Raw genomic sequence first — 26,951 nt, 5'->3', positions numbered from 1 at the left:
CTGGCCCAGTCACGGTGACGCCAGGGTACTGGGGCTGCATGGGGACTCTGGCCCAGTCACGGTGACGCCAGGGTACTGGGGCTGCATGGGGACTCTGGCCCAGTCACGGTGACGCCAGGGTACTGGGGCTGCATGGGGACTCTGGAGCCAGATGAGGTTGTGGGATTCTGGTCCTGAGAAGCTTAAGTACTGTCTCGGAACCAGTGTGTCTTGTGTGTTCCTCCTAAGTGGTCTAACCCCGGGGGGATTCCAGATAGCCTTCCACACAGTGCTGATCACCAGAAGAGCCCCTGCTTTTTCTGGTTAACCTCACATCCTTCGAGTGCTGGAAGGCTCAAAGCTGGTTCAATCGAGACTAATGACTGGGTCCCACCCATATCTCAGCCTCTTCCTATGCCGACAAGTGTGGATCCTGTCCCTGGCTGACATCAGCTCACAGTCAGGTCCTGGGGCTGTGAGGTGCCCTGGGTTCTTGAAAGGGCTCCTGAGGGAATTCCTGATTTCTGGTGGCCCTGTGCTTTGAAGGTAGCAGGACCTCTCAATGCAGAGAGGTATGCGGGGTGGCCATGGCAGCGTGGGTGCTGAGGGAGAATACCAAGGCACCATTACTATCCCCTACTAGCTACATACACACCAGGCCATGGGCAGCAGCCCTTTGATGCCTCAGGTTCAGGACGGAGGCCCATGTGTCCAAGTTAAGGGGAACAGGAATATCTCCTACAGACAACACACATTTGTAGCCTGTGGGCCATGAACAGGTGGTGACCGTCACTGGACATGAACAGACGGTGATTGTCACTGGACATGAACAGACGGTGATTGTCACTGGACATGAACAGGCGGTGACCGTCACTGGACATGAACAGACGGTGACAGTCACTGGACATGAACAGACGGTGACAGTCACTGGACATGAACAGACGGTGACAGTCACTGGACATGAACAGACGGTGACTGTCACTGGACATGAACAGGCGGTGACCGTCACTGGACATGAACAGGCGGTGACCGTCAGTGGACATGAACAGGCAGTGACCGTCACTGGACATGAACAGACGGTGACCGTCACTGGACATGAACAGGCGGTGACAGTCACTGGACATGAACAGGCGGTGACAGTCACTGGACATGAACAGGTGGTGACAGTCAGTGGACATGAACAGGCGGTGATTGTCACTGGACATGAACGGGCAGTGACAGTCACCGGACATGAACAGGCGGTGACCGTCACTGGACCATAGTGGGAACAAGGCAGCCAAAAACTAGAGCTGGTGGCAATAGCCAGACTTTTGCAGCAAACTGGAACCGAACCTCTTCTAGCCTCAGCCACTAGCACAGTATCCCACCACCGCACCAATCCCACCACGTGCAAATGCCACAAGTGCTGGCAGGGGAGGTCTGGGAAGGAACAAAGCAGACTCCCAAGAGAAAAGAGGAAGAGCTTGGAGCACACGTGCGTGCCGCCCGTGGGGGATGGCCCCCGGGACCCAGGGCGCCTCCCAACAGGATCAAAGCTTTGAGCCCAGGCAGGCCACAGTGATCGACGGGGAGGGGAAGTGCCCACTCCCAGCGGCTGCCCACGAGATGCTGGGAGCCTGAGTTCTGTGAGCTGGAGAGGACACCAGCAGCCATGGGCCTGACCAGTCCCACTGCCCAGGGGCCAGCAGTGTGGTCCCCTGGCATCTCTGAGGTGAGCTCAGGTCCCTGAGGACCCCAACTCCCCAGGAACAAGGCGGCAAAACTGGCTTATTTTAGAGGGGGAAAGATCAACAACACCAGAAAGAAGGCCAGCTTGACCTGCAGGGTGTTTCAGGTCATTCATTCATTCATTCATTCATTCATTCGAGACAGGGACTCATGTAGGTAAACTGTATTTGTGTGTGTGTGTGTGTGTGTGTGTGTATGTGTATGTGTATGTGTGCTGTTGGGGATGGTTCCCAGCACCTCATGCATGCTTAGAAATCATGCTCTACAACCAAGCTGTATCCCAGCTTTCCCCAAAGCCATGAACTTCTGATCCTCCTGCCTCTACCTCTCAAGGGCTTAGATTAAGGTGTGCTGGGCTAGAACTCATTATATAGCCAGGGCTGGCCTCAAGCTCAGCCTTCTGAGTGCTGCGAGTACGGGTGTGAGCCACCGCACCTGGGCGGTTAGAAAAGAGCTGCTGGAGGGCAGGCGCCCTGGCTGGCTGCCACTTCCACTACAGAGGCTGACTCCCTTCTAATGCACCAGGGTTGCAGGTCTCCTCCGCCAACACAGGCAGCTCTGCTCTCTCAAGCATCGTCATGGCCACTTTTGGCCTTTCTGGATTCTTCTGCAAAACGTAAGGCTTATGAATTCTCAGAGCTAATGGGAGTGAGGGTGGGGTGGGGGTGGGGGGCTTTTGTCTGTGGGTTAACCTGACAGTCTCTGCTTTTAACTGCCGGTGTCAGCCCAGCCATAGCTGCTACGGACACACTCTCACCAGCTACCCCATTTGTGCCTCCCTCCTGCCATTCCTTACCTTGGATTCTGAGCTCCCCTTAAAGGCCTAGTGTTAAAGGTTTGGTCCCCAACTTGTAGCTGTTGGGAGATGGTGTAATCTTTAACAGGTGAGGTCTAGTGGGAGGTCTGTAGGTCACTGGGTGTGCCCCAGAGGGGACAGTGGGACCCCAGTCACCTCCCTGGTCTTTCTTTGGATTCCTGGCCACGAGGGAGGCAAGGTGAGCTATTCCGCTTTGATGCTGGCTCCCTTTGTGATGTAAACGTCATTCACAGGACCAAAGCAATCCTGGACTGAAATGTCTGAAGCTGTGGGCCAAACTAAACTTTTTATAATTTTTCTCTGATTTGTTTTTATCGTATGTGTATGAGTGTTTTGCCTGCCTGTTTCATACATTGCATGTATGCCTGTACTGCATACATGCAATGCCTGTAGCGGCCAGAAGAAGGTGTCAGATCCCTTGGAACTGGAGTTATAGATGGTTGTTAGCTGCCATGTAGGTGCTGGGAACTGAACCCAGGTTGCTTTTAACCTTGGAGATCTCTCTCCAGTCTCCAAACTAAACCTTTCTTAAGCTGATAGTGTCAGGTGTTGGTGACAGACTAACAGCACTGCATGCTAGGCAGGCTCTGTGTATGATCTACATTGCTTCCCCAACAGGCCTGTCATCACATGCCACCATCATGCCTTTGTACAATTTGGATGCTGCAGCAGAGAGGCTCGGGACCCTGCCTCATCATACACGCTGAGCAGGATCTGAAGGCACGGATCTGCACGCCCTTGGCTTTCAAACATTCTACAAAGCAACAGACTCACCTGCTTCTGATGTTTTATTTAATGGAGCGAGGACAGAGTCTCAGCCCACGTGTACTTAGGCAGATGACTCAAACTTTGCTGCGGACTGCAGGAGGCCACAGCAAGAGTTCTACCAGGGCCTGCCAACATCCACAGGGATGCTCACTGAAGACGCATGGTGACTCACCAGTAAGGCACAGGCATCTGCAAACATCAGCATGTAGAACACGTTGCTCCATCCAGAGGGAGAGATGAGCCCTGCCAGCAGCGGGCCCAGGGCAGCTCCTGAAAGGGACACCAGAGCTGGTGAAGGACTGCTCTGGGAACTGCTCATTTACAACCCGCTTCACTCACAGGGAAAGAAAAACCACCCATCTCAGTCCTGCCTCAAGGACGGTGGGGTAGCAAGCTCTGCACTAGGGGCTGAGGTCATTGGTATAACCATCTTCTGGGACCCATTCCAAAAGCATGTCTGACATCTTTTCCCGACACATCATTATTTCTGAACTTATGTGAAGAAATCCGAACCCAGGGGCTGGAGAGATGGCTCAGTGGTTGAGAGCACTAGCTGCTCTTATAGAGGACCTGGGTTCAGCACCCGCATGGAGGCTAACAACCCTCTCCAGGTCCAGGAAACCTGAGTGGGTGGACAAAGGGGTGGGTGGGAGGGAACTGAGGCAGGGTCCGGAACAGGAGTCACATGGCGTAGTATCAAGTGTCACCGGGCAGTGGGAATGGAGGATGGTAAGAAAGGAGCTTGAAGGTGGCAGAGTCCGGGCGGGAAACAAACACAGGGTAAAAGGGGGCAGTTAGGGACGCATGACTGAGGACACGGCTTCCTGGCTGGAAGGAGGCCGAGTGTATGGAGAGGGGCAGGAAGCGTGGGAAGAGCCATGCCCATCTTTCTTGGGTAGAGAACAGGAGATGTTCCCAAACTGTTGAGTCCAGGAAACATACGCAGCGAGGAAGCAGCCACAGGGACCATTGCTGGGCGGAGGGCCTGGTGTGGTCATGCTGGGGGCTGCTGCGACACAGAGGCTTGTAAGACTATCCAGCCCCTTGGTTACATTATGCATTACTTCGATAAAAATAAAAACCTTGAAAACACACAGGGCTACATTGAACTGCTCTGCACACGCATGTGGGAAGGGCAGCTGTGGGTCCCACTGGGATGACATGCCGAGCATTTGTGAATACACCGAACACAGGAACTTGTATCACGTGCGCCGCACGGCACTAACTGTGAAGTCTGAGGTTTGCCTTCAGCCAAGCTTTGCCTCTGCCTAAACCTGCACCGGCTAACGGATGTAAGGCCCTGACAAGCACGCGGGGCAAAGGCTGTGTGCCAAGGTTGCTGAAGTGCCGGGGCGCCCCTCGGGCCTGCCTCTGCTTTTGTCTCGTGAGCTGCACACATGAGAAAAACACAAATGAAACTTGGTGGAGGACCAGTGTGCATGCCGTTTCCATGGTGACCAGTTACCCAGTCCCCATGCACTTGAACAGGCAGAGGAACACAGAGCCTGGGGCCCTGGAGTCCGTCCCATCAGATCTCCATGTCAGTGCTGCAGAAACCCAGGTGGGTGTAGGTTCTGAGGAACAGCATCTGCTGCTGATGGACCAGGAGGTCAGGGATGCCTGGCCTGCTCCCTGTCCTCCTGTGAGGAGGAAGGTGCTCAGCAGGGTGCTCTCTTCCTCCTCCTCCTCCTCTTCCTCCTCCTCTTCCTCCCCCTCTTCCTTGTAGTAGGATTCCCACCCTGACATGTTGGGTTTTGCTCACTAGGTGAAAGAAGTTATGAACAATAACAAGCAAATTTAAATGGAAAAAAATATTATTGGGGCTGAAGAGATGGCTCGGCGGTTAAGAGCACTGGCTACTCTCTCAGAGGACCAGGGTTCGAGTCCCAGCACCCACATGGCAGCTAACAACCATCCGAAATTCCAGTTCCAGGGAAGTCCGACGTCCTCTTCTGACCTTCGACGGCATTGCACAAGGGTGCACTTGAATACATGCAGGCAATACACGCATACCCATAAAACAGAATATATTAAGAAATATATTACTGAGGGATGCAGCTCGGTGGTAAAGTGCTTGCCTTCTAGGTTAAGATCTGCTCTAACTGGTCGGGGTAACTACTGAATCATGTGAACGACGCCCAGGTCCTGGGGGCGGCAGACTGACTAACCAAGTCACAGGAGAACAGGAGGCTCCTGTCACCTGTGAGCATGTCTTCCAGGCCCAGGGCAGCTTCTCTTGTGCTGGGCAGATCGTTCCTCACAGGAACAGCAAGTACTGCTCCAGAGACCCATCACAGGCACGAAGCCCAGCCTATGCCCTCCCAGACACGCCCTAGGGGATAAGGAGGGCCCTGAAGGGCAGCATCGGAGGGGTGACTACAAATGCCATCCCACACACCAGCATCACCTCTGGATTCAGTAAAGAAATGAATGAACCACTGACGGCTGGGCCGGCCTGACCTTAGTGGTCAGCTAAGCCAAAGCCTGGCGTTGTGGACCACGGTGGCCTTCCTGGTGGTTCACAAACAAACCAGACTCATCAGAGGAAGCCCTGAAAGGTGCAGCAACAGACGGAGCAGCGGATGTGACTGGGAGCTGGCCAGCCCCGTCCTGATACACCCCTGACCCTGTGGGGACTGTCCCTGTGAACTCAAACCCTGGAATGGGACACCTATGGGCCCTTGCCTGTGACTCTAGCTGCCTTGAACCAGTCAGCTCACCTCACTGAGGACACAACCTAGTGCTTTTAACCTACAGGACACCACACAGCGGAGGGTGTTCTGACCGTTCACAGGCTCATGCTAAGTGCTTGGTGTGGGCAGGACCCAAAGCTTGGATCTCTGGGTTCGGTGTTATGCCAACTCCCTGCTGTGGGCTCCCTGAGGAGGACCACTGGAGATCTAGGCTGTCCCTCAAGGCCCATGTGTTGAAGGCTGGGTCCCAGCCTCGCCCCGTCCTGATACACCCCTGACCCTGTGGGGACTGTCCCTGTGAACTCAACCCCTGGAATGGGACACCTATGGGCCCTTGCCTGTGACTCTAGCTGCCTCGAACCAGTCAGCTCACCTCACTGAGGACACAACCTAGTGCTTTTAACCTACAGGACACCATTCAGCGGAGGGCGTTCTGACGTTCACAGGCTCATGCTAAGTGCTTGGTGTGGGCAGGACCCAAAGCTTGGATCTCTGGGTTCGGTGTTATGCCAACTCCCTGCTGTGGGCTCCCTGAGGAGGACCACTGGAGATCTAGGCTGTCCCTCAAGGCCCATGTGTTGAAGGCTGGGTCCCAGCCTCTGGTGCTGGAGGTGGTGAAATGTTCAGGAAATGGGATTTACTGGGAGGAAGTCAGGTCACTGGGAATGCGTCCCTGAAAAAGGTACTGGCACACAGGTATTCTCTCTCAGTTCCCTGTCTGCAGTGAGGTGAGCAGCTGTGTGGGCAGGACCCAAAGCTTGGATCTCTGGGTTCGGTGTTATGCCAACTCCCTGCTGCGGGCTCCCTGAGGAGGACCACTGGAGATCTAGGCTGTCCCTCAAGGCCCACGTGTTGAAGGCTGGGTCCCAGCCTGTGGTGCTGGAGGTGGTGAAATGTTCAGGAAATGGGATTTACTGGGAGGAAGTCAGGTCACTGGGAATGCGTCCGTGAAAAAGGTACTGGCGCACAGGTATTCTCTCTCAGTTCCCTGTCTGCAGTGAGGTGAGCAGCGAGGTTTCACCAAGACAAGTTTTTCTCTTACTTCAAGAATTCCCTCTTTGACCCTCTGCATCACTGTAGTGTCCAGTGTGTCAGGGACGCCATATTAGTCCCAGGTCCTGGGGGCGGCAGACTGACTAACCAAGTCACAGGAGAACAGGAGGCTCCTGTCACCTGTGAGCATGTCTTCCAGGCCCAGGGCAGCTTCTCTTGTGCTGGGCAGATCGTTCCTCACAGGAACAGCAAGTACTGCTCCAGAGACCCATCACAGGCACGAAGCCCAGCCTATGCCCTCCCAGACACGCCCTAGGGGATAAGGAGGGCCCTGAAGGGCAGCATCGGAGGGGTGACTACAAATGCCATCCCACACACCAGCATCACCTCTGGATTCAGTAAAGAAATGAATGAACCACTGACGGCTGGGCCGGCCTGACCTTAGTGGTCAGCTAAGCCAAAGCCTGGCGTTGTGGACCACGGTGGCCTTCCTGGTGGTTCACAAACAAACCAGACTCATCAGAGGAAGCCCTGAAAGGTGCAGCAACAGACGGAGCAGCGGATGTGACTGGGAGCTGGCCAGCCCCGTCCTGATACACCCCTGACCCTGTGGGGACTGTCCCTGTGAACTCAAACCCTGGAATGGGACACCTATGGGCCCTTGCCTGTGACTCTAGCTGCCTTGAACCAGTCAGCTCACCTCACTGAGGACACAACCTAGTGCTTTTAACCTACAGGACACCATACAGCGGAGGGTGTTCTGACGTTCACAGGCTCATGCTAAGTGCTTGGTGTGGGCAGGACCCAAAGCTTGGATCTCTGGGTTCGGTGTTATGCCAACTCCCTGCTGCGGGCTCCCTGAGGAGGACCACTGGAGATCTAGGCTGTCCCTCAAGGCCCACGTGTTGAAGGCTGGGTCCCAGCCTGTGGTGCTGGAGGTGGTGAAATGTTCAGGAAATGGGATTTACTGGGAGGAAGTCAGGTCACTGGGAATGCGTCCGTGAAAAAGGTACTGGCGCACAGGTATTCTCTCTCAGTTCCCTGTCTGCAGTGAGGTGAGCAGCGAGGTTTCACCATGTGTACCACCAAGACCCTCTGCTTCACCACAGGCCAGAAGCAATGTCAACTGACCACAGACCAAAACCTCCAAACTGTGAACCAAGCAAATCTTTCTACTAATTAAGTTGATCATCTCTGGTATTTTGTTACAGTAATGCTGACTAACACCGGGGATGAGTGACTTATACTGTCACCTTCTGTCACTGCAGTATGTGCTACTGAATCCCTTCAGGAACCTCAGGGAGGAGGGTGACAGAATCGTGTATACTTTTGGACTGATTAGCTTTTGTGGTAACTTAAATTGAAATAAGATCCTATTCTTCCTTGAAGGACAGCAGTGAGACATCTTAGCCTGAGTCTGCCGACCTCTGGGTCAGATTAGAGACTGCTCTTGCAGAGGATCCAGGTTCAGTTCCCAGCACCCACATGGTGGTTAACAACTGTCTGTAACTCCAGTTCCAGGAGATCCAGCGCCCTCTTCTGACCTGTGTGGGCATTGTGTGACACGGGTGCACTCACATACATGCAGGCAATACACTCATACACATAAAATAAAAATAATAAGTAAAATATAAAAAGAAAAGAAAGTTCACACCCTGATCCATCCTGACTGTATTTTGGGGAGATTATCAGAAGGTCAAGGGTTTCTAAGAGACAGAGATCCTTAGAAATACCTGTCCAAGCACATTTAGTTATTTGGGGTTCTTTTCAAATACACGTTTACTTGGCACAGTCTTACCATGAAGGGACCACAGTAGCTACTGTGGAGGATAAGGGGACTGCACACTTGTCCTTACACTATGCAATGTGAGTCCTGGACACCAGGATTGTTCTGTGACATGTGCCAGATACCCTGCCATGTCTGAAATGGACCTGACAGGTGACAGTGCCAGGGGCCCGGGGAGGGGAGGAGAGCCCAGGACCCACTCAGGGGTCAAGTGAGTTCCATGTGGCCAGCAGCAGGACCTTTGGTTCTTAAAAAGCTACACACACAGCATCAGGGGCGAAAAGCACAAACCGAGAATAAAGGGAAAAAAATCAAACAATGGGTAAGAGTTGTAATAAAAAATAACTTACACCGGGCATGGTGACGCACGCCTTTAGTCCCAGCACTCGGGAGGAAGAGGCAGGCGGATCTCTGTGAGTTCGAGGCCAGCCTGGTCCACACAGTGAGTTCCAGGACAGCTGGGGCTACAGGGAGATCCTGTCTCAAAAAGACCAGAAAACAAAAACAACAACAACCCACTTACAACGGGTCAGAGTCACTGCCAACCCACTTATTTTTATCCAGTCTGAAAAAAGCAGCTGAGGTCTTGCCTCTGCCTCTGCCCCTTGCACACTGGCCATTGTTCAGGCCTGTGTGGGGCCTTCTAGAATGTTCCATGGGTATGTAGCCCTCGGTCTGTACGCTCACACACACTGAAGGATAAGCTTCCTAAGGTCAGCTTCAGAAACATGTCTGACAACAAGACTCAGGGCAGGCTAGCCTGTTGCCTTGGGGGAGAGGATGGTCAAAGGCCTACTCACTGGGCACTGTCTGGGATCACTGTGGGACAGGATCTGCAGTTCACCTGGCAGTGAGAAGCCTGAGTGGCCTTTTGTGGCTCTGAACAGTTAGTTGGGTCTCTTGGGCCAACCTGCCTGTGATCCTGAGGCAGGGTGGCAAAGGACAGGTGCAGGAAGATTCTCAAGAGAGCGCAAACACATTACCCATACACAAGCTGCGTTGGCCTTGAATGGGGGAGGCAGTGCGTGGTGGCCACTCACCAGGTCTGCAGAGACGGCGGTGGTGATCAGCGCGTAGGGCCCACTGACCAGGGCCCCACTGAGGAGGAGCATGGCTGTGGAGAACAGAGGGGCTCAGAACAGAGCAGTGACTCCAGGAGAGCCTGCCTGGCCCAGCAGTCCATGGCAGGGACATGTAGGGTGCAGTTTGATAGTGTGGCGACAGGAAATACACAGCTCTCCACTCTTACACAACTCCTGCCTGTGGCCAATGCAGTGGACAGAGCCCGCCCGTCTTGCCGCCACCAGGCTCCTTTGAGTGGCTCCTTCCCCTTGGCACCCACTGCCGGCCGAGTGGCGGTACTGTCCTACATTCACCGTTACACCTGTAGGCATTCAGGCCTGTGCCCACGAGCAGGAGCCTGGCCTTTCCCAAAGAGGAAGAATGGGGTCTGTTTGATGTCCACCATGTGCCCCAGTCACCCCAGCCGAATGCCTCTAGAGGGCTTTTATCTTTCATGTCACAGGCTCTGTAGCCAGACACACACGTGAGAGAGAAAGCCATCAGCAAGGCCTCACGTACTCACCTACGGTGGCTTCTAGGCCCATTCTGCTGACGGAGGAGAAGACGTAGAGCTGTGGTGGAACGCAAGGTGGAGATGACTAAGTGCAGAGCTTGCAGTTTGGAAAGGCAGTTAACAGGCACCTGTCTGTCCAGCCTGCAGGCCCTGGATCCAACTTGGGGGCCTTGGGGAACTTTCAGAGTGGGACTCTTGAGTGAGTGAGCAGGGCTGGTGGGCAGGACACTGAGGTGTCCCTGAGCTCCTCATCTGAGGTCTGAAGCCAGGTGGGCTGCTCACTTGGGCCTGCACCCTGGAATGCAGGCATCTCACAGTAATGAGGCCAGGTCACTCATAATTTCTTAAGGTTTCTTTTTTCCTTAGGACCCAAGAGGATTCAGAACTAGGCCATGTTCTGACAAGACAGTCACAGCCGTGGGGCGGGAAGCAGGTGGGCACATACGCTGCAGTAACACGCCCCTCATGTTCAAAACAGCAGAGACAGGCCAGTTGCTCACAGCTGCACTGTGAGGTGGCATCACTCAGATCTGTTTTCCAGATGAGGAAACTGAGGCACAGAGAGAAGTCACCTGCCCAAGGTCATGAACTACCAAATGCTAGAAGAGTCAACTGTGATGGGGTCACTGAGTCAAGAAGGATGGCACAGAGGTCCTAAGGCACAGGCAGGAGTGTGACTGAAGGGGACAGGGATGGGGGAGGGACAAAGAGAGAAGTCACCTGCCCAAGGTCATGAACTACCAAATGCTAGAAGAGTCACTGAGTCAAGAAGGATGGCACAGAGGTCCTAAGGCATAGGCAGGAGTGTGACTGAAGGGGACAGGGATGGGGGAGGGACACCCCTGGAGAGGCGAAGCCCAGGGTTAGGGAAAAGCTGTGCCACATGCATCTCAGGAGGGCGCTGTGTGCCACCCACCAGGGTCATGTTGGGCTTCTAGGGACATGTAGCTTGGGTCAAAGAACAGAATGGTGGCTGGCGGGGAGGATGGCAGAGGCGGCCTGTGGCCTTAGGCAGTGCAGAGACTCACCGTAGGGGCCGCCAGCAGCAACATCAGGCCACAAGTGGAGGCCCGCTTCTCCAGACGATCTGAGACTACACCTGCCAAGATCCCACCTACAAGAGAGAGGGCCTGGCTTCAGGAGCTGATGCTCGGCATGAGCTACCCAGGGGGAGACTGAGTCATGGGAACAAGAACACCAGTGCCCCTCCCCAAGCCCATCTGCAGAAGAAAATGGCTGCTTGGGGCCTCCCCTCCTAAGAGGACTCATCTTGGATGGTCCGTGGGAGGTACAGGGTGGTCTAAGGGTCCAGCTTTAGGGCAGCCCTGAGGCCCCTTTACCTCCTAGGGTACTAATATTATCATCCGTCTGCCTGGTGGTGTGTGTGTCTCCCACATAGCGCCCTCCCAGCAGTAAAACTAACTTAATAGGTATTGACTACATTGCTTGACTGTTTTTCTGAGACAAGTTCTTACTGTGCGTCTTACTCTGGCCCCAAACTCACGTCTTCCTGTCTCAGCCTCCCGAAGGGTGACCCTCAGGAGGGTGTGTCGCAACACTTTAATTGTCAGGCTCCTGACAAAGCGCGGCAAATGGTCATGAACTCACCAAAGATCCCGCCCACATCAAACAAGGTGGAGAGCTCCCCAGCCTTCTTGGCGTCCAGGTGATCTGTGGATAAGCAGCGTATGAGCTACAGAGGACACGCCCTCAGCAAGCATCCCCCAGGGGCCCACACAGGGCTCTGCTCCACAAGCAGATTCATACCAAGCGTGATCACCAGTGAACTGTTTCAAAAGGGACAAACCAGCCGGCCGCACAAAAGGGGAGATGTCACCTCACCAAGCCTGGCACTGCCCAACCAGCCTTGTGGCCTGTGCATGGGGACCACAGGCAAAGGTCAAAGGATCATCAGCTCAGGACAGAGAGCAGGCCTGGGAAGCTGCCCGGTGGGGGGTGGGAGGTAGGGTGTGTGTGTGTGTGTGTGTGTGTGTGTGTGTGTGTGTGTGTACTTTTGAGGGCAGCTGGCTCAAGGTCAGATGCAGGGCTCCCCTGGAGCAAAGGCTAAGAACATTCATTCAGCCACACAGTGCCCCTCCTCCAGCAGGGAACCAAGATGAGTGTGTGGTACCACATGCCCGGAGGGACCAGAGCCTTCCTGCGCCTCAGTGGCAGGTGACTCCGCTCGGCCCTCTGCACTTGGGTGAATGCTGCCGGTGTGAGGAGGCTGCTGGAGGCACTTTGGATGTCTGGTCAGACCCAGCTCTTCCCTGCCCCGAACGCCATCTGAAAGACTTGGCTTGACTCAAACCAATACTCGGAATGTGCAGGCTGTCAATTCAAGACTCAAGTTGAAATTGTCGCCCTTGTGCAATCACAAGGGAACAAAAGCCCCCTCTCAAGGGCTCCCAGTTAGATGCACTATCCACCTTGAGAGACGAGATGCGGGTTGTCAGGCAGGGACAGAACCTACAGCTCCGAGCTCCTTGTGGCCACCCACCATGCCTCCTTCGTGCAGGCCTGCCTTCGTTAGCTCTGCCCGGAAGTTCCCTTGCTGTGTCCCCAGCTTCCCCGCTGCAGCATTGCCCTCCAGCCTTCGCCTCTGGTCAACCTTGATTTGGCCTTATGATGCCTCTTGGAATCTCTGCACATCCCATTCTCAAAGCCCTACTTCCTGCGGTGTACCCCGAGTACCAAGCCAAGTCTTTATCTCTGTGAAGACCAGTTACTTCTCCTTCTCCGACTTCCCAGCTCCCAGGCCGTGGCTTCGACACAGTCTGTGGCCACTCCCGCCCCCACCAGGACGCTCTATCACCAGCCCAACCGATCTCCTGGGAACTGCTGACCCCGTCGCTCTGTTCATACGCCACGCAGGGATGCACACTACGATTTTCCTGGAACATTCAATCATGACCTACGGCTTCAGACACTCTTGGCCTCTGGACATCTAAGACAGATTGTTAGCCCTCCCACAAATCAGAATACACCCCAGAAGCAGTTTCCAAGTCAGATGACTGAGGACGCCTATCTCAATCCTCTGTGGCCTCACCGTTGTTTGCTGGCTGCTGTGCTCCGAAGCCTAACGTGGCCCAGATTTAAATGCAGATGGTCTGGACTATAACACAGTCTGAGCGCTACCGCCCAAGGCCTGTCAAGGTCATTACCAGAACCACATACACTTGCACATTCTCTCCCGTCTGCATAGCCGTGCCACCCCTCCCCGGTCACCACGTGTGGTCCTTCTCCCCTAGTCTCCGGCCCAGCAGGTGCACAGGAGTTCTGTGCAGTCAATGAGTTGAACGGCTCCACATTTCCAGCAACGCGCTTACCTACGCTGGTGATGTACAGTGGGAGCCAGAACAGGAATGTGTAGCTGACCAGCTTGGCGAATAGCAAACACAGCGAGAACTCAATCACACCCTAGAAGAGGGAGAGACTGTGAACCCCAAGTGTGGGCTCGGCAGGGTAATCTGACATGCAACCCAGGACGGTGACTCCATTACTGTGCAACACCCCATCTCTAGAGGGTTCCACCTGGCTTGGGGAGGCACTGCATGCTTAGACTCGCCTGGTCCAGTGCCGCTAAGATGGAAACCTGGTGTCCACATGGACCAGGCTCCATGAAAATATGCATTGATGAGACTCACGCAACATGTATGAATTAACGTTCCCTCCTGAGGGAGGAGGGACCCTCATGAAGACTCAGGGACTTGGGTGGGGAGGTGGCTCACTGGGTAAGAGTATTTGCTGTACAAGCATAAGAACCCAAGTTCAAACACCAGCACCCACATGAAGTCAGGCATGGCAGTGTATGTCTAACCCCAGCACAGAGGGGTGGAGAAAGGCAGGTCTTGGGAGCTTGCTGGCAGTCTAGCCAAAATAGCAAGCTTCCAGATCAGGGAGAGACTCTATCTCAAGGCAGTAAGGTAGGAGGCGACAGAGGAGGACACCCAATGTCTTCCTCAGGCCTCTGCATGTGCATATACCCACGTACTCATATGTATCCAACACACACACACACACACACACACACACACACACACACACACAAATACCAACAAAAAGGCATTTCCAGTTAGATCATGGCATGAGGACGTGAGCATGTGGTCTACCGTAAGCCTACCATGTGCCTAGCATGCTCTGCTAGAATGAATTCAACTCACTTCATCCTTAGACCAGTAGATGGCATTGTACCAGGGGAGATGCCCAGTTGACAGATGGGTAAATGCAGGCTTAGAGGGGGTGCCCAGGCCATCTATCTGGGTGGGGTCAGGCTAAGATCCAGGTCACGCCTCCAGAGCCTGTCCTGTCCACACTGCCCTAGGACCAGCATTTACATGCTAGCCTGCACCCTGTTTATGCAGAAGCATTTGGGGCAGCAATCTGCTGCATTAAGGTCCCATAGAACAGCCTCTAGTTGGTATTGAGAGCACAAAGTTAGAAAAGTTTCATTTAAAACTGGCATCTTTCACTGGCTAGCTGTGAGGCCTGTCCAGGGACCTGGTACTCAGGCCTGAGCCTGAGCTGTGGAGACCAACCAGGGCTCACAGCTACATCAGGCCAGTTGACCCCAAGGGCCAGAGCACAACCAGGTCCACCCCTGGGGGCACTGCTGTGTGTTCTTCTCGCCTCCCTCCCTTCACGCCTCACCTAACCTGCAGTTCACGTGGCACTGCGGGCGGGCAGACCCTCACTGTGCTGTGGAGCCTCTTTAAAAGAAAGGGAAAACGGAGTGGGCTCAGCAGAGCGACAGAACAGGGAGCATGGGGCGCCTCTTGGCAGTGTCCTATGCCCTCAGAGCCAGCAGGCAAGTGGAAGGGGGTGCTGGGGGGCCAGGAGGACACAGTCTCCCGGGTGCAGGTCCAGGGTAGCTGGCTTTTCAGTTTTTCAAGTGAAAACAGGGAGCTTCATTTACCTATGAAATATCTGAATTTCTAAACAGAAAAAATGCATCTTAAAACCACAGAAACAGCACAGAACTAAGAGAGGGGCGTACACACACACACACACACACAGCAGGTAGCCACATATGCCCCAAAGCGACTAGCTGCACCATCCACAGGGAACCTGAGGACCCGACCCACAGACTCTTTCAAACCCACTAGGAGCCCAGCCCTCTCCACGGCAAGTGTGTTCTCCTTGGCACTCGGGCTCACCGGGATCCTCAGGGCTCCGGTGAAGCTGATGGCAGCCATGCCGCTGCTGCTGTCACCCGGGATGACGACGACGTGGCTCGGGTGCAGGGGGCTCTTCCCATCCGACAGCAGTAAGCACTGCAGCTCCGGATCCTGGCCATGAAAAGAAAAAGGACTGGGTGTCACCCGGGGCATGGCTGAAGCGCTGAGCTCAGTGCTGACTCTGCTTCCCTGGGGATGTAAGCGTAGCTCTGTCTCTATGGCCACAGCCTCGTCGCTGTCTGTACCCACAGGGCTTTGTGAAATACCGTTAACTCATGAGCTCTTTGGTTCAGAAACTGTGAAAGGGCTGGAGAGATGGCTCAGTGGTTCAGAGTACTGGCTGCTCTCCCAGAGGACCTGGGTTCGGTTCCCAACACCAACACAGTAGCTAACAACCATCCATAACTCCAGTTCCAGGGATCTGATATCCCCTTCTGGCCTCTACAGGCATTGTATGCACAAGTGTACCTACATATATGCAGGCAATACACTTATACACAGAAAATAAAAATAAACAAAAAATAAATCGTGAAAATGCAGTTAAATCCCACACCTCTATGGAGAAGGACCAGTGTAAATCCAGGTACACCCACGGGCATGATGTGTCTTGTAATAATAAAAAAAAACCAAAAAACATTTGGATTCTGGTTCCATCGGAGGATGACTGGGATCTATTAGATTAGATAATAACATGCCATCAGAATTGGATTTTCATTATGATCTAATGAGGCGTATCCAGCCTCATGAACAGAGCTCTACATAAAATTGTAAACTTATTTAAAACATTAAGAGATTTATATGTGTGCAATTTTTTTCTTGGTAACTCAATTACATGGTTCTTGAGCATGAACTCTGTAGATGACATCATGTTGCAATGTCACAAGGTTCTGCATGCATGGAGGGTTTGTTTACATATCTGCCCACACACTTAGGCCCCTGCAGGGTGATTCTCTGGAAAGAAAGAAGTTAAAATCTAAACCAGCAATGGTGGTCACTGAGCGGTGGGATGACATGTAACTTCATGAACACATCAGTGAGGAATTCTTCACAAGGTCCTGTACCTTACAGGGAGTTCACGGTCAACAAACACTGTCAGAAGCCAGTTCTGATATCTGTGTCCTCCCATACCGGGAACATTCCTCAGGGACAGAGTTGTGCTCACTAGAGCACAGGAGAAAGAGCCCAGCTCTGGGTGGGGTTTTAAGTCAGGGCAAGGCTGATCTGAAAAGACTCCTCGTGAATGAACCACCAGTCCGAAGGCTTCAAGATGGGCGCTCCTATGCATTTCACACTTTCCACCAACGCCAGCAGGCTTCATCATAAGGAGAATTCAAATGACAGTTGAGGTTTGGAAAAAAGGTGAAAACATTCACATGCCCTCCCTACCCTATCGTATTCTTGATATTTAGAATTCTGTTCCAGAGAAAAGCAGTTCAGAAAGCCGGGTGGCAGGTCATACAGATGTTCAGCATCATGTGTGACCTTGGGGTGGAGACACATCATCTAGGCCAGGCTCACTGACCAGGACATTTTTGCTCTGAACCACAGTGTGATGTTTTGGAATGAAGTTGACAAGTTTTACATGACACACCTTCAAGGTGTAAAGAAACAAACATTTTTTTGCAGGGAATGGGCTTTTTTCTCATCAATCCCCAATCCTGTGTCCAGCTTAGGAGACTTGGCCACTAGCTCTCCGCTGTGCCTGACACTGGCTCTCCTGGGAGCCTGACACCCAATGTCTGGGCCGGCTGCGCTGCAAAAGTCTCTAGAACAGCTTCAGATCCCTGACCAGTTCCCGGGGACCAAGCTGAGACCTGCTGGGCTTCACAGCCCCCTTTAAACATGAAGTTTAAAACAAGACCTGCTGCTGCTGGGTACATTCAAGTCCACTGTGACCTGGACAGCAGTAAGACCTGTCAATCACAGAACGCCCATCTGCTTTCCCTGGGTAAAGCCCAGGCTCCCTAAGGCTACAGCCCTCCTGGGAGTTGTAATGTGCCCTAGGGCGCCATCTGCTGGGTTGGCTTAAAGTTGCAGATACTGGGGGGGGGGAACACTGAGCTACACACATTCCTCTGGGGGAAGCTGCCGGGGCGGTGGTGTTTGACGGAGGGAGACGTTGGTGGGGGTGGACACAGCATCGCCTTTGTGGTTGGAAGAGACTGGAAAGTAAGGTGGTAGATCTTTTAAAACAAGCAAAAATGACTGTTTCCTCACAGGGTGAACAAAGGATGACTAGAGACAACTCCTGGGGGCAGAAGCTCCTGTCTCCGGATACAAGGCCTGGAGGTGGCACACCCCCCCCCCATGGAAGGAGGGTATGTGAAGGTCAGTGCCCCACTCCTTTCACAGTGAGTCTGTAGCCACACTGTGGAAACCTGTCCTGGGAGAGGTCCCTGCCTCCCACCCACTGCAAGGTGCAGGATCTCCACAGGGCCCAAGCTTCAGACAGTCAGGAGAGTCCTAGAGATGCCAAGGAGGCCAAGCGGCCTTGGGAATGACAATTATGACCACCCTCACGGCAACCATCAGAAAGCCACAAAGACCAAAAGAGGACTCACTGGGCTACCTGTTCCGCTAGCATTAAGCCTGTGCCTGCCATTAGAAGCGGTCAGTGGCATAAGTCAGAGCCTGGAGGTCTGACCCGGGACTCTCTCAGAAAGGGGAGGTGGGGGTCTGCCAAGCTCATGGGACACCCCTCTACAAATCCTAACCCATGGCAAGGGTAGAGGTAGGGGCCTGCTCAAAATATACCATGTGAACAGGGTCTGTGAGTCTGGTCCAGCTCCACTGCAATCAGCCTGAAGTAAGACATCGGGGCTGCTGTATACCTGGCTCTTCGGTGGAATGTCCATAAACAGACTTTTGCAGAAGGGACAGAAAAGGAAAGAGGGAAGCCATACCCTGGAGTCAGGGCTAGTTTTTCAGATCAGTTGCTACTCAGAACAAAAGGCCTGCTGTCTTGATTGAGAGAGAAAGCCAGCCTTCAAGGCACTGCAGGAGCCCCAGCTGTGCGGACAGCCATTGAAATTTTAGAATGAAACTCGGAAGTGAGCAGAGATTCTAGTAGATGAGGTCCAAACTTCTGACACTGCAACGTGTCATCTACAAAGTTCATGTTCAATAACCATGCAATCAAGTCTACCACCACCACCACCACCAAATCACACACACACACACACACACACACACACACACACACACACATCTCACAGTGTTTTAAGTAAGCTTATGATTGAGCTGCATTTGTAACTATTCTAGATTGCGGTACTCGGGGCCTATATACTGCAGGCTGAACACCTCCAAAAGCATTTTGGTTAACTACTTACTGCCTACGCTCTCTTAACACGCAGACTAAGATGCATGAGACATCATGTGTCCTTCCTGTACGTTGGCCACCACAAATAAATTTCCTTGGACAATTTTAAAAAAAGTAAGAAACATGTTTATCGTGTTGATCATTTAAGCAATATGATTTCAAAAGGAGAGAAAATGGCTATAAATTCATTGATTAAGATCAAAGCTAAAGTGCCCCAGGAGGCTCAGTTCAGTGAACTCAGTGAACTCTCTGAGGTACTGAATCTAGAAGAGTCCTGAGAGGCCAGGGCAGGTGAAGGGCCAGGCACCGACGGAAGTCTTCTGGGTCTACTTTGGAGTCTCTCCTCTACTGCAGAAGACAAGTTAAGAGCTTAGAGCCTCAGTTTCCTCATCTGTAAAGGGGGGGAGGGATGAGGGCTGTTTATGACATCTCCATCACCTTTGCTTGAACCTGTGACATGGATTCTTTATGTCTCCTTGTACCCCAGCCCACTCTGTGCTCCTCTGACCATTATCCTATGTGTCGGGTACCTGAAGCACCCACCTGTCTTACAGCTCTGCCCCGCGCCCCCTTCTGGGGCCAGCTGGAACAGCACCTCCCACCCTGCTTCCCGACGTGGGGTGCCATGTGGCTGAGGCCTCTGCCCATTTCTCATCTAAACTTGCCTTCCTGGCTCTAACAACTTCAGACAGTGGGCTCTGGGTGCTAGTAACCAAGCACTGAACGGATGAATGGCTTTCAACTTTGACAACAAAAGTCAACAAGGGCAATTCCAGGGATTCCAGGAGGCTCGATGGCTTGAAGAGCCTGGATGTCTGGGACATCTCAGAGATACGGCGACAGCCAGTCAGTCCGTGAAGACATTCTGGTAGGTAGAAGTCATGTGCCACTTACCAGAGGCCCGCTCTTTTCACCGTGTGCAGTCTGCTTCTGCAGTCTAAATCTGTTTATGCTGTTCTCAGAGACTCTGGGATGCTGGAAGAAAAACATTTCATGAGAACAGTTCCTTAAGAATACTTTCAAGCTGGGCGTGGTGGTACATACCTTTAGTCTTAATACTAGGGAGGCAGAGGCAGGTGGATCTTTGTGAGTTCGAAGCCAGCCTGGTCTACATAGTGAGTTCCAGGCCTCCTGGGGATACGGAGAGACCCTGTCTCGAGACAAAAAAAAAAAAAAGGATACTTCCATTGGGCTGGAGAAATAGCTCAGTGATTAAGAGTCCTTGCTGTTCTTCCAGAGGACCAGAATTTGACCTGAGTCCCAGCACTCAAGTTAAGAACTCACAACCACCATGACTTCAATTCCAGGGGATTCGACACCTCTGACTTCCATGGGCACCAGTACTCATGTGTATGTACCCCTCCCCACATGCACATTATTAAAAATAAATAAAAAGTTATGTCAAGCAATTAAGATAATGGGTCAGTCAGTTCATCTCAAGGAAGAGTGTAAAGATGGAACAGGCTCCGAGACTGAGGTGGAAAGAAACAGGAAAGGGCCAGCTACGGCAACTCAACCTCTATCAACAGCATTGAACTTGACATTGTTTGTTGATGTAGAATAGAAAATGCATTAGGAATGACATGGACCAATATCCCAGATAGCAATCTACAGATTCGATGTAATCACCATCAAAACTCCAATGACATTTTTTTATAGAAGCAGAAAACACAATCCTAAAAGTCATGTGGAAACACAGAAGACCCCAGGTAGCTAAAGCAACCCTGAACAGAAACAGTGATGCTGGAGGCTCAGCATCATGATACTTGACCTCAAAGTACACTGCAGAGCCACAGTGACAAATGCTGCAGGGCATCGCACTGAGACAGACACATGGACCAAGGGAATAGATTACAGACCAGAAATACACCCACTAACTTCCTGGAAGATACAAGAGAAACACCTATTCACCCCAAATAAGGAGGGACTCAGCACCAAAGAAAGATTCCAGCAAGTCCACACTGGGGCAAGATAAGGTTACTGAGGTTACTCACGAGCCTGGGCAGCTGCCCACTGAGAAGCCCCATATTCGGCCTTTCTACCTTAGACACTTAAGCATTTCTAAGATTCCATACCTCTGGTGACCAGGATCTCTGGGAAGGGTCTTGTGAGGATCTGGTGACCCTCCCTCGTCCTCACCAGGAGGGCAGGCTAAAGCCCATTACCATAGACCTAGCTGTTGGTTAATCTGTTTATACTACAGCTGTAACTGTGGGCCAAGCCGAGGGTGACCACGGCCACTCCGCTTCACGGGGGTGATGGTCCTGTGGTCCTAGGAAGCCCAGAAGAAATGGCTACACCCGTGTGTTTTTGACAAAGCTACCTCAAACACTGGACGAAAGACAGCCTCTTCAGCAAATGGAAACCTGGATATCCACATGCAGAAGGAGTGAAACTCCACGCCTCTCTCTCATGCTGTACAAAAATCAGTTCGAAATGCGGGCCCTAAAGCTCTGAAACGGCTAGAGGAATGGGGAAAGCTGCAGGTCTAGGCATGGGCGTCCTAAGCCGGTCTCCAAGAGCCAACACAGGAACTTGTAGCCAATCGAAAAGCTTCTGCACAGCAGGGGAAGAAACTCAAGAGAGGGCGGACAGAGAGAACTTTTCCAGCCATTCACCTCGCAACTAAACAGAAGGGAACCGGTAGTCCAACCCGGTTGGACAGGAAATGAGCTTTTCAAAGGAATGGCCGGTAGATAGGCGGGGGAGGGCGGTTCAGTATCCTCGGCCATGTGGAGCTCTCCACTAACTGAACGGCCTACGTCCGACCAGCAGCCACTCCCCGGACATACCCGGAGGAAACGAAGCTCACAACACATCTGCGTTTATGACAGCGCTTGTTCACAATGGCCGGTTATGGGATTGGCCTGGGTGCTCATCAACAGGTGCACCGGTCAAGAAGATGTGGTCCGTGTGCATGATGAGTTTCATACGGCCATAAAGAACAAAATCATGCCATCGCCGGGAAAACAGACGGAACCAGCTCAATATGAGGCGAAACAGCCAGACACAAACCGCACTTCTAGTCTCAGACGTGGAATCTGAGGTTTTTGGTTTTGGCTTTTAAGGCTTGAAAGTGTGAGGACGACTACTTGGGAAGAGGGAGCGGTGGGAGAACGGGGGCACCTGTGGTATTTCAGCAGAGACCCTGCCTTCTGGCTGGGAACTCAGATGCTTAAGACAAAGGCCCATCTTACAACCCCTTTGGTCTGCTAGAGTGCTGTGAGGAGCCTCGAGAAAGCCTCAAAGGAGGGGGGCCTGCCCTTTCTTTGCCTGGCCCCTTCCTGCCAGAGGGAATACACATGCAATCACTGGCGCTCCAGCAGACACCGGGACCAACTGCTCACCGTCACCCAGCACACAATCACTAAGCGTCAACACTGTGGCAGGGATAACTGCTTAGGAGACATCATCTCAGGCAGAAGGTCACGTACAAGGGACAGTAAGGTGGGAAGAGCTTGGGTCCCTCACACCAGACCACAGCACACAGCCCTGGGCTGGCTAGCTCTAGACTGCTTGGGTAGGAGAGAAATACCTTTTCTTAAACTTGAAGTTTTCTGATTGCTTGCTGCTGAACTGAGTTCCAACTAATATGGAGACAAAAACATTTTTTTTTTAAGGGGCTGAAGAGATGGCTCAGTGACTAAGAGCACTGATTGTTCTTGCAGAGGACCTGGGTTCAAATCCCAGCACCCATATGGTGGCTAACAACTGTCTCTAACTCCAGTTCCACAGGATCTGACACTGTCTTCTGTCCTCCATGGGGACTGCATGACACGGGTACATTTACATTCATGCAGGCAAAAACAGTCATACACATAAAATAACAATAAATTTAAAATATCAATATGTTGTTTTAGGCTAAATGCAGAGCTCAAACACGAATGAAAAGAGCAAATTCCTAAAGCTCTTCAACAGTCAGAACAGAGGCGTGAAAACTTTTCATTAACATCCCTGGACTCAAGACAAATTTTTTGTCTTTTTGAGACAGAGTCTCCCTGTAGCCCCAGCTGGCCTGGAACTTGCTGTGCAGACCAGGCTGGCCTCGAGGTAAGTTTTAAACAACACTTCCACACTTCCCTGCTTACTTCTTCATTATGGTTCACTTGAAACAGAGTCTGGCTGGAAAACTCCGCTCTGGGTTAGATCAGGGCTGCCAGTCTCCAGCAGAGACAGGGGACAGGGCCCATTAGATACTTTCTGGGGGGCTGGGTCACTGAGCGCCTAGTGTGGGAAAGTCCATAGGACAAGTGCTCTGAGTTCCTCAACAAAAATGATTTAAAGGAGAAAAACAGACGGAACCCGAGCATGGCCTCTCTCCATTGAGAGGGCTGCAGAGACACGGCTACCTAATGCCAGAACAGACCTCACCTGGGGCCTGCTCAAACACAGGGCAGAACCGCAGGGCGCAGGAGAGACGAGTGTGGACCACATGAGGTAAGGAAAGTCCAGGACCAGGGCTTAGCATCTCCAAACAGCTACGCTGAGACATACCACCACCCTGCGCCACTCCTTTATTTAAAGCTCACAGTTCGGGGTGTGTGAGTCAGAGCTACATTTAACACCTTCCTCAATCCCCGAGCACCCCTTCACCTTCAGAGGCAGGAGTCTGTCCCTCTGCACCCGACCCAGCCCTGCACCCACTGACCGACTTCATTTCCTGTTGCCTTTGTGCAGGGGCTGGGCTGTGTGCACAACGGCTTTAATATTCACCCACGCGGTGCAATCAGAACCCAATTCCTTTTTATTGTCCTATAATGGCACAGTGTACCTGCTGTATCTGTTTATCAGCCGACAGCTGTTTGTATGGTTTCTGTCATGGGCTGCTATAAACCATGTTGCTAACATGCACATCTAAGTTCTTGTGTGACTGTGATTTCTCTGGGTGCATTTCTTGGTTTTAAGGAAGCTCTCCACTTAACCAGGCCGGTTCCACCTCCAGCCTGTCTCGTCCTCCACAGCGAGGTGGGAGCACCCATTCCCCTCCACATAATGAGGCTTCCTGTGAGTTTGATCCAGTTTCTCTGCTGACTTTTGATAAAAGCACCTATCCAGAATGAATGTCTGCTCTGATCCCTTGACCGTGTGTGACCCTGGCTGCCTGATTACCAAGTTCTACGAATTCCTAATGCATGTGAGATACAGATCTCCCCTCCGACACAATTCGTATTTCCCCCCATCCTGTGGGACTGTCTCTCTTATCTCTGAAAAACTAATGTCTTAAATTCCTATGACATCTAATTTATCTGTTTCTCCTCTGCCTGTTACTGCTGAGCACCCTCCACAACACTGTGTGTCAAGGCTAAGCCCCACTGTGAACACGGACAGGACAGAAACACATGACTATGATGGCAAGACGGAACCTGGGGGAGGCGACTAGGGTTGGGGTTCCCAGCTCTGGATGCTGGTGGTTTTATAGAAAGGAGAGACTTGAAGAAACACGTTGCAAGTATGCGTCTGCCTCCCACCACGAGACGCCCCATGCCACCTTGGAGCTCTACCAGCAAGAAGGCCAGCTCCAGAGGTGGCCCAAACCATGGACCTCCAGAACTATGAGTCAAAGTGAGCCTCGGGCTGCACAAAGCAGAAGTTGGCCTGCTTCTGGTCCCCTTCTCAGTAAACAGAGCTTTGGGCTATCTGCAACAACTGATGCACTGTCACCAGAGACAGGCCAACTTCAGCTTTGTGCTGACAGAGCTTCAAGAGAGGGAGAGGAGCTGGTCCCTGGCTTGGCCTGCCACAACCCCAAGGGCAGCTGGGCTCAGTTGGGACGCTGGTGGCTTGTTCAGAGACTGAAAGAAGGGGAAGAACAATTGCCTCTTGGACTTTCGGCTAAGCTCCAACGAGGAGGGGGAAACCAGGTAGACTCAGCACCAGTAGAAACTCAGTTCCTGCCTGGCCTGCTGCCTGATTTCTTAAGCCGGCAGTGAGGAGATGGCCCCTTCTAGAAGGTCTCCCATCCCCAGGATGGGCCTCAACTGCGGGGAGGAGAACTTTTCAGAGGCGCGACTGTTCCTGGGTGGAAGTGGGTGCCCAAGTTCTACTGTGTCAGAAGCTGGCCGTCCATGTGGCTCAGAGGCCTCATAGCACATGGGCCGTCCCTGTCTATAAGCTCGGACGCTGAACTCTACACCTCGGCTGGGAACTGGCTTTCAGAACACTTCCACACATCAATCATATTTAACTTTCCAGAAGATGGTGGTCTTCTGTTCTCATTTTTTGCTTTTGGCTACTAGATGGTTTTATCCTTGTCTTCGTTTGAATTGTACGCAGAAGTGGGTGAGTGTTAAGTCCCAGTAGGAAGGGACTCTGGCGCCCTCTGCTGCACAGTTCAGGTACTGCTCCTCGAGCTGACAGAGGGGTCTGCTTGAGACCCTCAGGAAGGTTCCTGCACTGCACCGGGGCCAGGGCCACATGTAAAGGGGATATTCTTTTGAGTGCTGTCAGGCCAGCTTGTGGTGACACATTAAAGGAGCCTCTGAAGGTGGAGTGAAGGGAGATCCACAGAGCAGAGAGAATGTAGGAGCCCATCTGCAGAAGCTCAGCCAGGGTGACGTGGGCTGAGACTTGAGAGGTCTGGGTGGGGGTGGCCAGAAGCCAGGGAGGAGGAGTGGGTGACCCCAGAGGCTGTGGGAGGAGTGACAGGCCCTGAGGTTGAGAAAGGAGCAGTAAACACAGGGGTGAGGGAAGAGTGGGGTGACCCCTCCTGGGCCTATACTGTCCTTGGGGGGCGGTGGTTCCTTTGTCTTGAAAGCGAAGGTCAGGGTACCAGTGAGCTCATGGATGGAACAGAGTCTACTGTGGTCTGAAAAGACAACAGGAGTCAATGTGGGAAGGCTGAGCCCGTGGTCTCCGTGACTGTGGAGGTTCTGGGAGAGGACCCGGCTGGGATGTGTCAGTGACAGGGAGGGGCTGAGATGGTACCCTGCGGGCCATCCGGCAGGGGAGGGTGGATGGGAGTGGGGGGCAGGGGGGGCAGAGGAGGCCAAGGAGCTGCTGAGCTCCCACTTTGGGGGTCTGTAGACAGTATGACAAACATGATGTAAGAAACCAGGGACATGCTCCACAGAGGGTGGAAATGGAGGGGAGGAGGGAGAGAAGACAGGAAGAGGGGAGGGAAGGGAGGAGGGAAGGGGAGGAAGGGAGGGAGGAAAGGATCAAGAGAGGGAAAAGAGGAGGGAGAAGGAGGGAGGATGAAGAGAGGAAGGGGGGAGGGAGGGAAAAGCTGCATCAAGTGTGGAGCCAGGCCAAGTGGGTAAGGCTAGACATTGCCCACAAGATGTGGCTAGACACTGCTGCTGGGCACCTCGAAGGCTGATTCAGTGGCAGGAGGAGATGGAGGACAGCAGGGGGGAGAGGGTACACACGGGGGGAGGAGGGGTCCGTGGAGCAGGGCTGGAGAGGGGTGGGGAAGGTGACTGCGTGTTCCTAGACCACCAGAGTAGCACACCGGTCCCAAGATGGCTGCCCTGAGGTGGAACAGGGCACGAGAACATGGCCAGTAGGCCACCAGGGCAGGTGCTGTCTTGTGGGAACTGATACTGTCAGCCATTCTGAGGGCATGGATGTTCACGGCTGAGCCGCAGCAGAGTTTGGAGAGGGGACAATGGGTAACTGACCTGACCCTGCATGATCTGAGTACTGGGTCGACCAGAAGGCCATCTGAGGCCAGTGACCACCAATCTAAAGTGACATTTGCCAGCTCACTGCCACACAGGCCCCAGGGGACCCTCCTGGGGAGGATGGCCAGTTTCAGCCTCAGGCTCTCTCGGAGTGGACCCTGGGCTGCAGCTCTTGTCTTGGTGCACATGCTGTGGCCTGCTCTTTCCCCACCAGCAATGCGGCTGCACAGAGAACCACACGGGATATGTCGGGAACCTGGATGGTGCCCTGTTCTGGAAGGTGACAGGAGACAGAGGAGTTCTTACCGTGGGCAGGGTGGAGGAGCACCTGATGTCCTTGGGATCTGAAAGAACAAACAGGAGACCTATGACTGAACACAGCCGACTACAGCCCGTGAACCCAGAAAAGGTCCCAAGCAGCTCCGGGTTGCTATAGGCAACAGAAACCCCCTGCACCTGGCATTCCTGCTAAGTGAGTAGCTTTGGGACCTCT

At 52.9% G+C, this 26,951-nt stretch overlaps 1 protein-coding gene across 1 annotated transcript in view; it reads right to left on the bottom strand.

Moving 5' to 3' along the window:
* Slc37a1 (solute carrier family 37 member 1) overlaps window positions 1-26,951 on the bottom strand; it is a 67,091-nt gene that overhangs the window by 1,966 nt on the left and 38,174 nt on the right. The window contains exons 9-18 of the mRNA XM_029560794.1: window positions 26,765-26,802; window positions 19,731-19,811; window positions 15,497-15,628; window positions 13,670-13,760; window positions 11,949-12,011; window positions 11,369-11,454; window positions 10,350-10,398; window positions 9,805-9,878; window positions 9,191-9,241; window positions 3,465-3,611 (exon numbers count right to left, since the gene is read on the bottom strand). Coding sequence (XP_029416654.1) covers window positions 3,465-3,611; window positions 9,191-9,241; window positions 9,805-9,878; window positions 10,350-10,398; window positions 11,369-11,454; window positions 11,949-12,011; window positions 13,670-13,760; window positions 15,497-15,628; window positions 19,731-19,811; window positions 26,765-26,802 — 812 coding nt within the window. The remainder of the gene's footprint in view (window positions 1-3,464; window positions 3,612-9,190; window positions 9,242-9,804; window positions 9,879-10,349; window positions 10,399-11,368; window positions 11,455-11,948; window positions 12,012-13,669; window positions 13,761-15,496; window positions 15,629-19,730; window positions 19,812-26,764; window positions 26,803-26,951) is intronic.

Source organism: Nannospalax galili, unplaced genomic scaffold, assembly GCF_000622305.1.
Source record: "Nannospalax galili isolate Female #2095 unplaced genomic scaffold, S.galili_v1.0 scaffold652, whole genome shotgun sequence".
In the NCBI taxonomy this organism is placed as follows: domain Eukaryota; kingdom Metazoa; phylum Chordata; class Mammalia; order Rodentia; family Spalacidae; genus Nannospalax; species Nannospalax galili.
The sequence above is the reverse complement of the archived record's forward strand: the minus strand, read 5'-3'. Positions and strand labels throughout refer to the sequence as shown.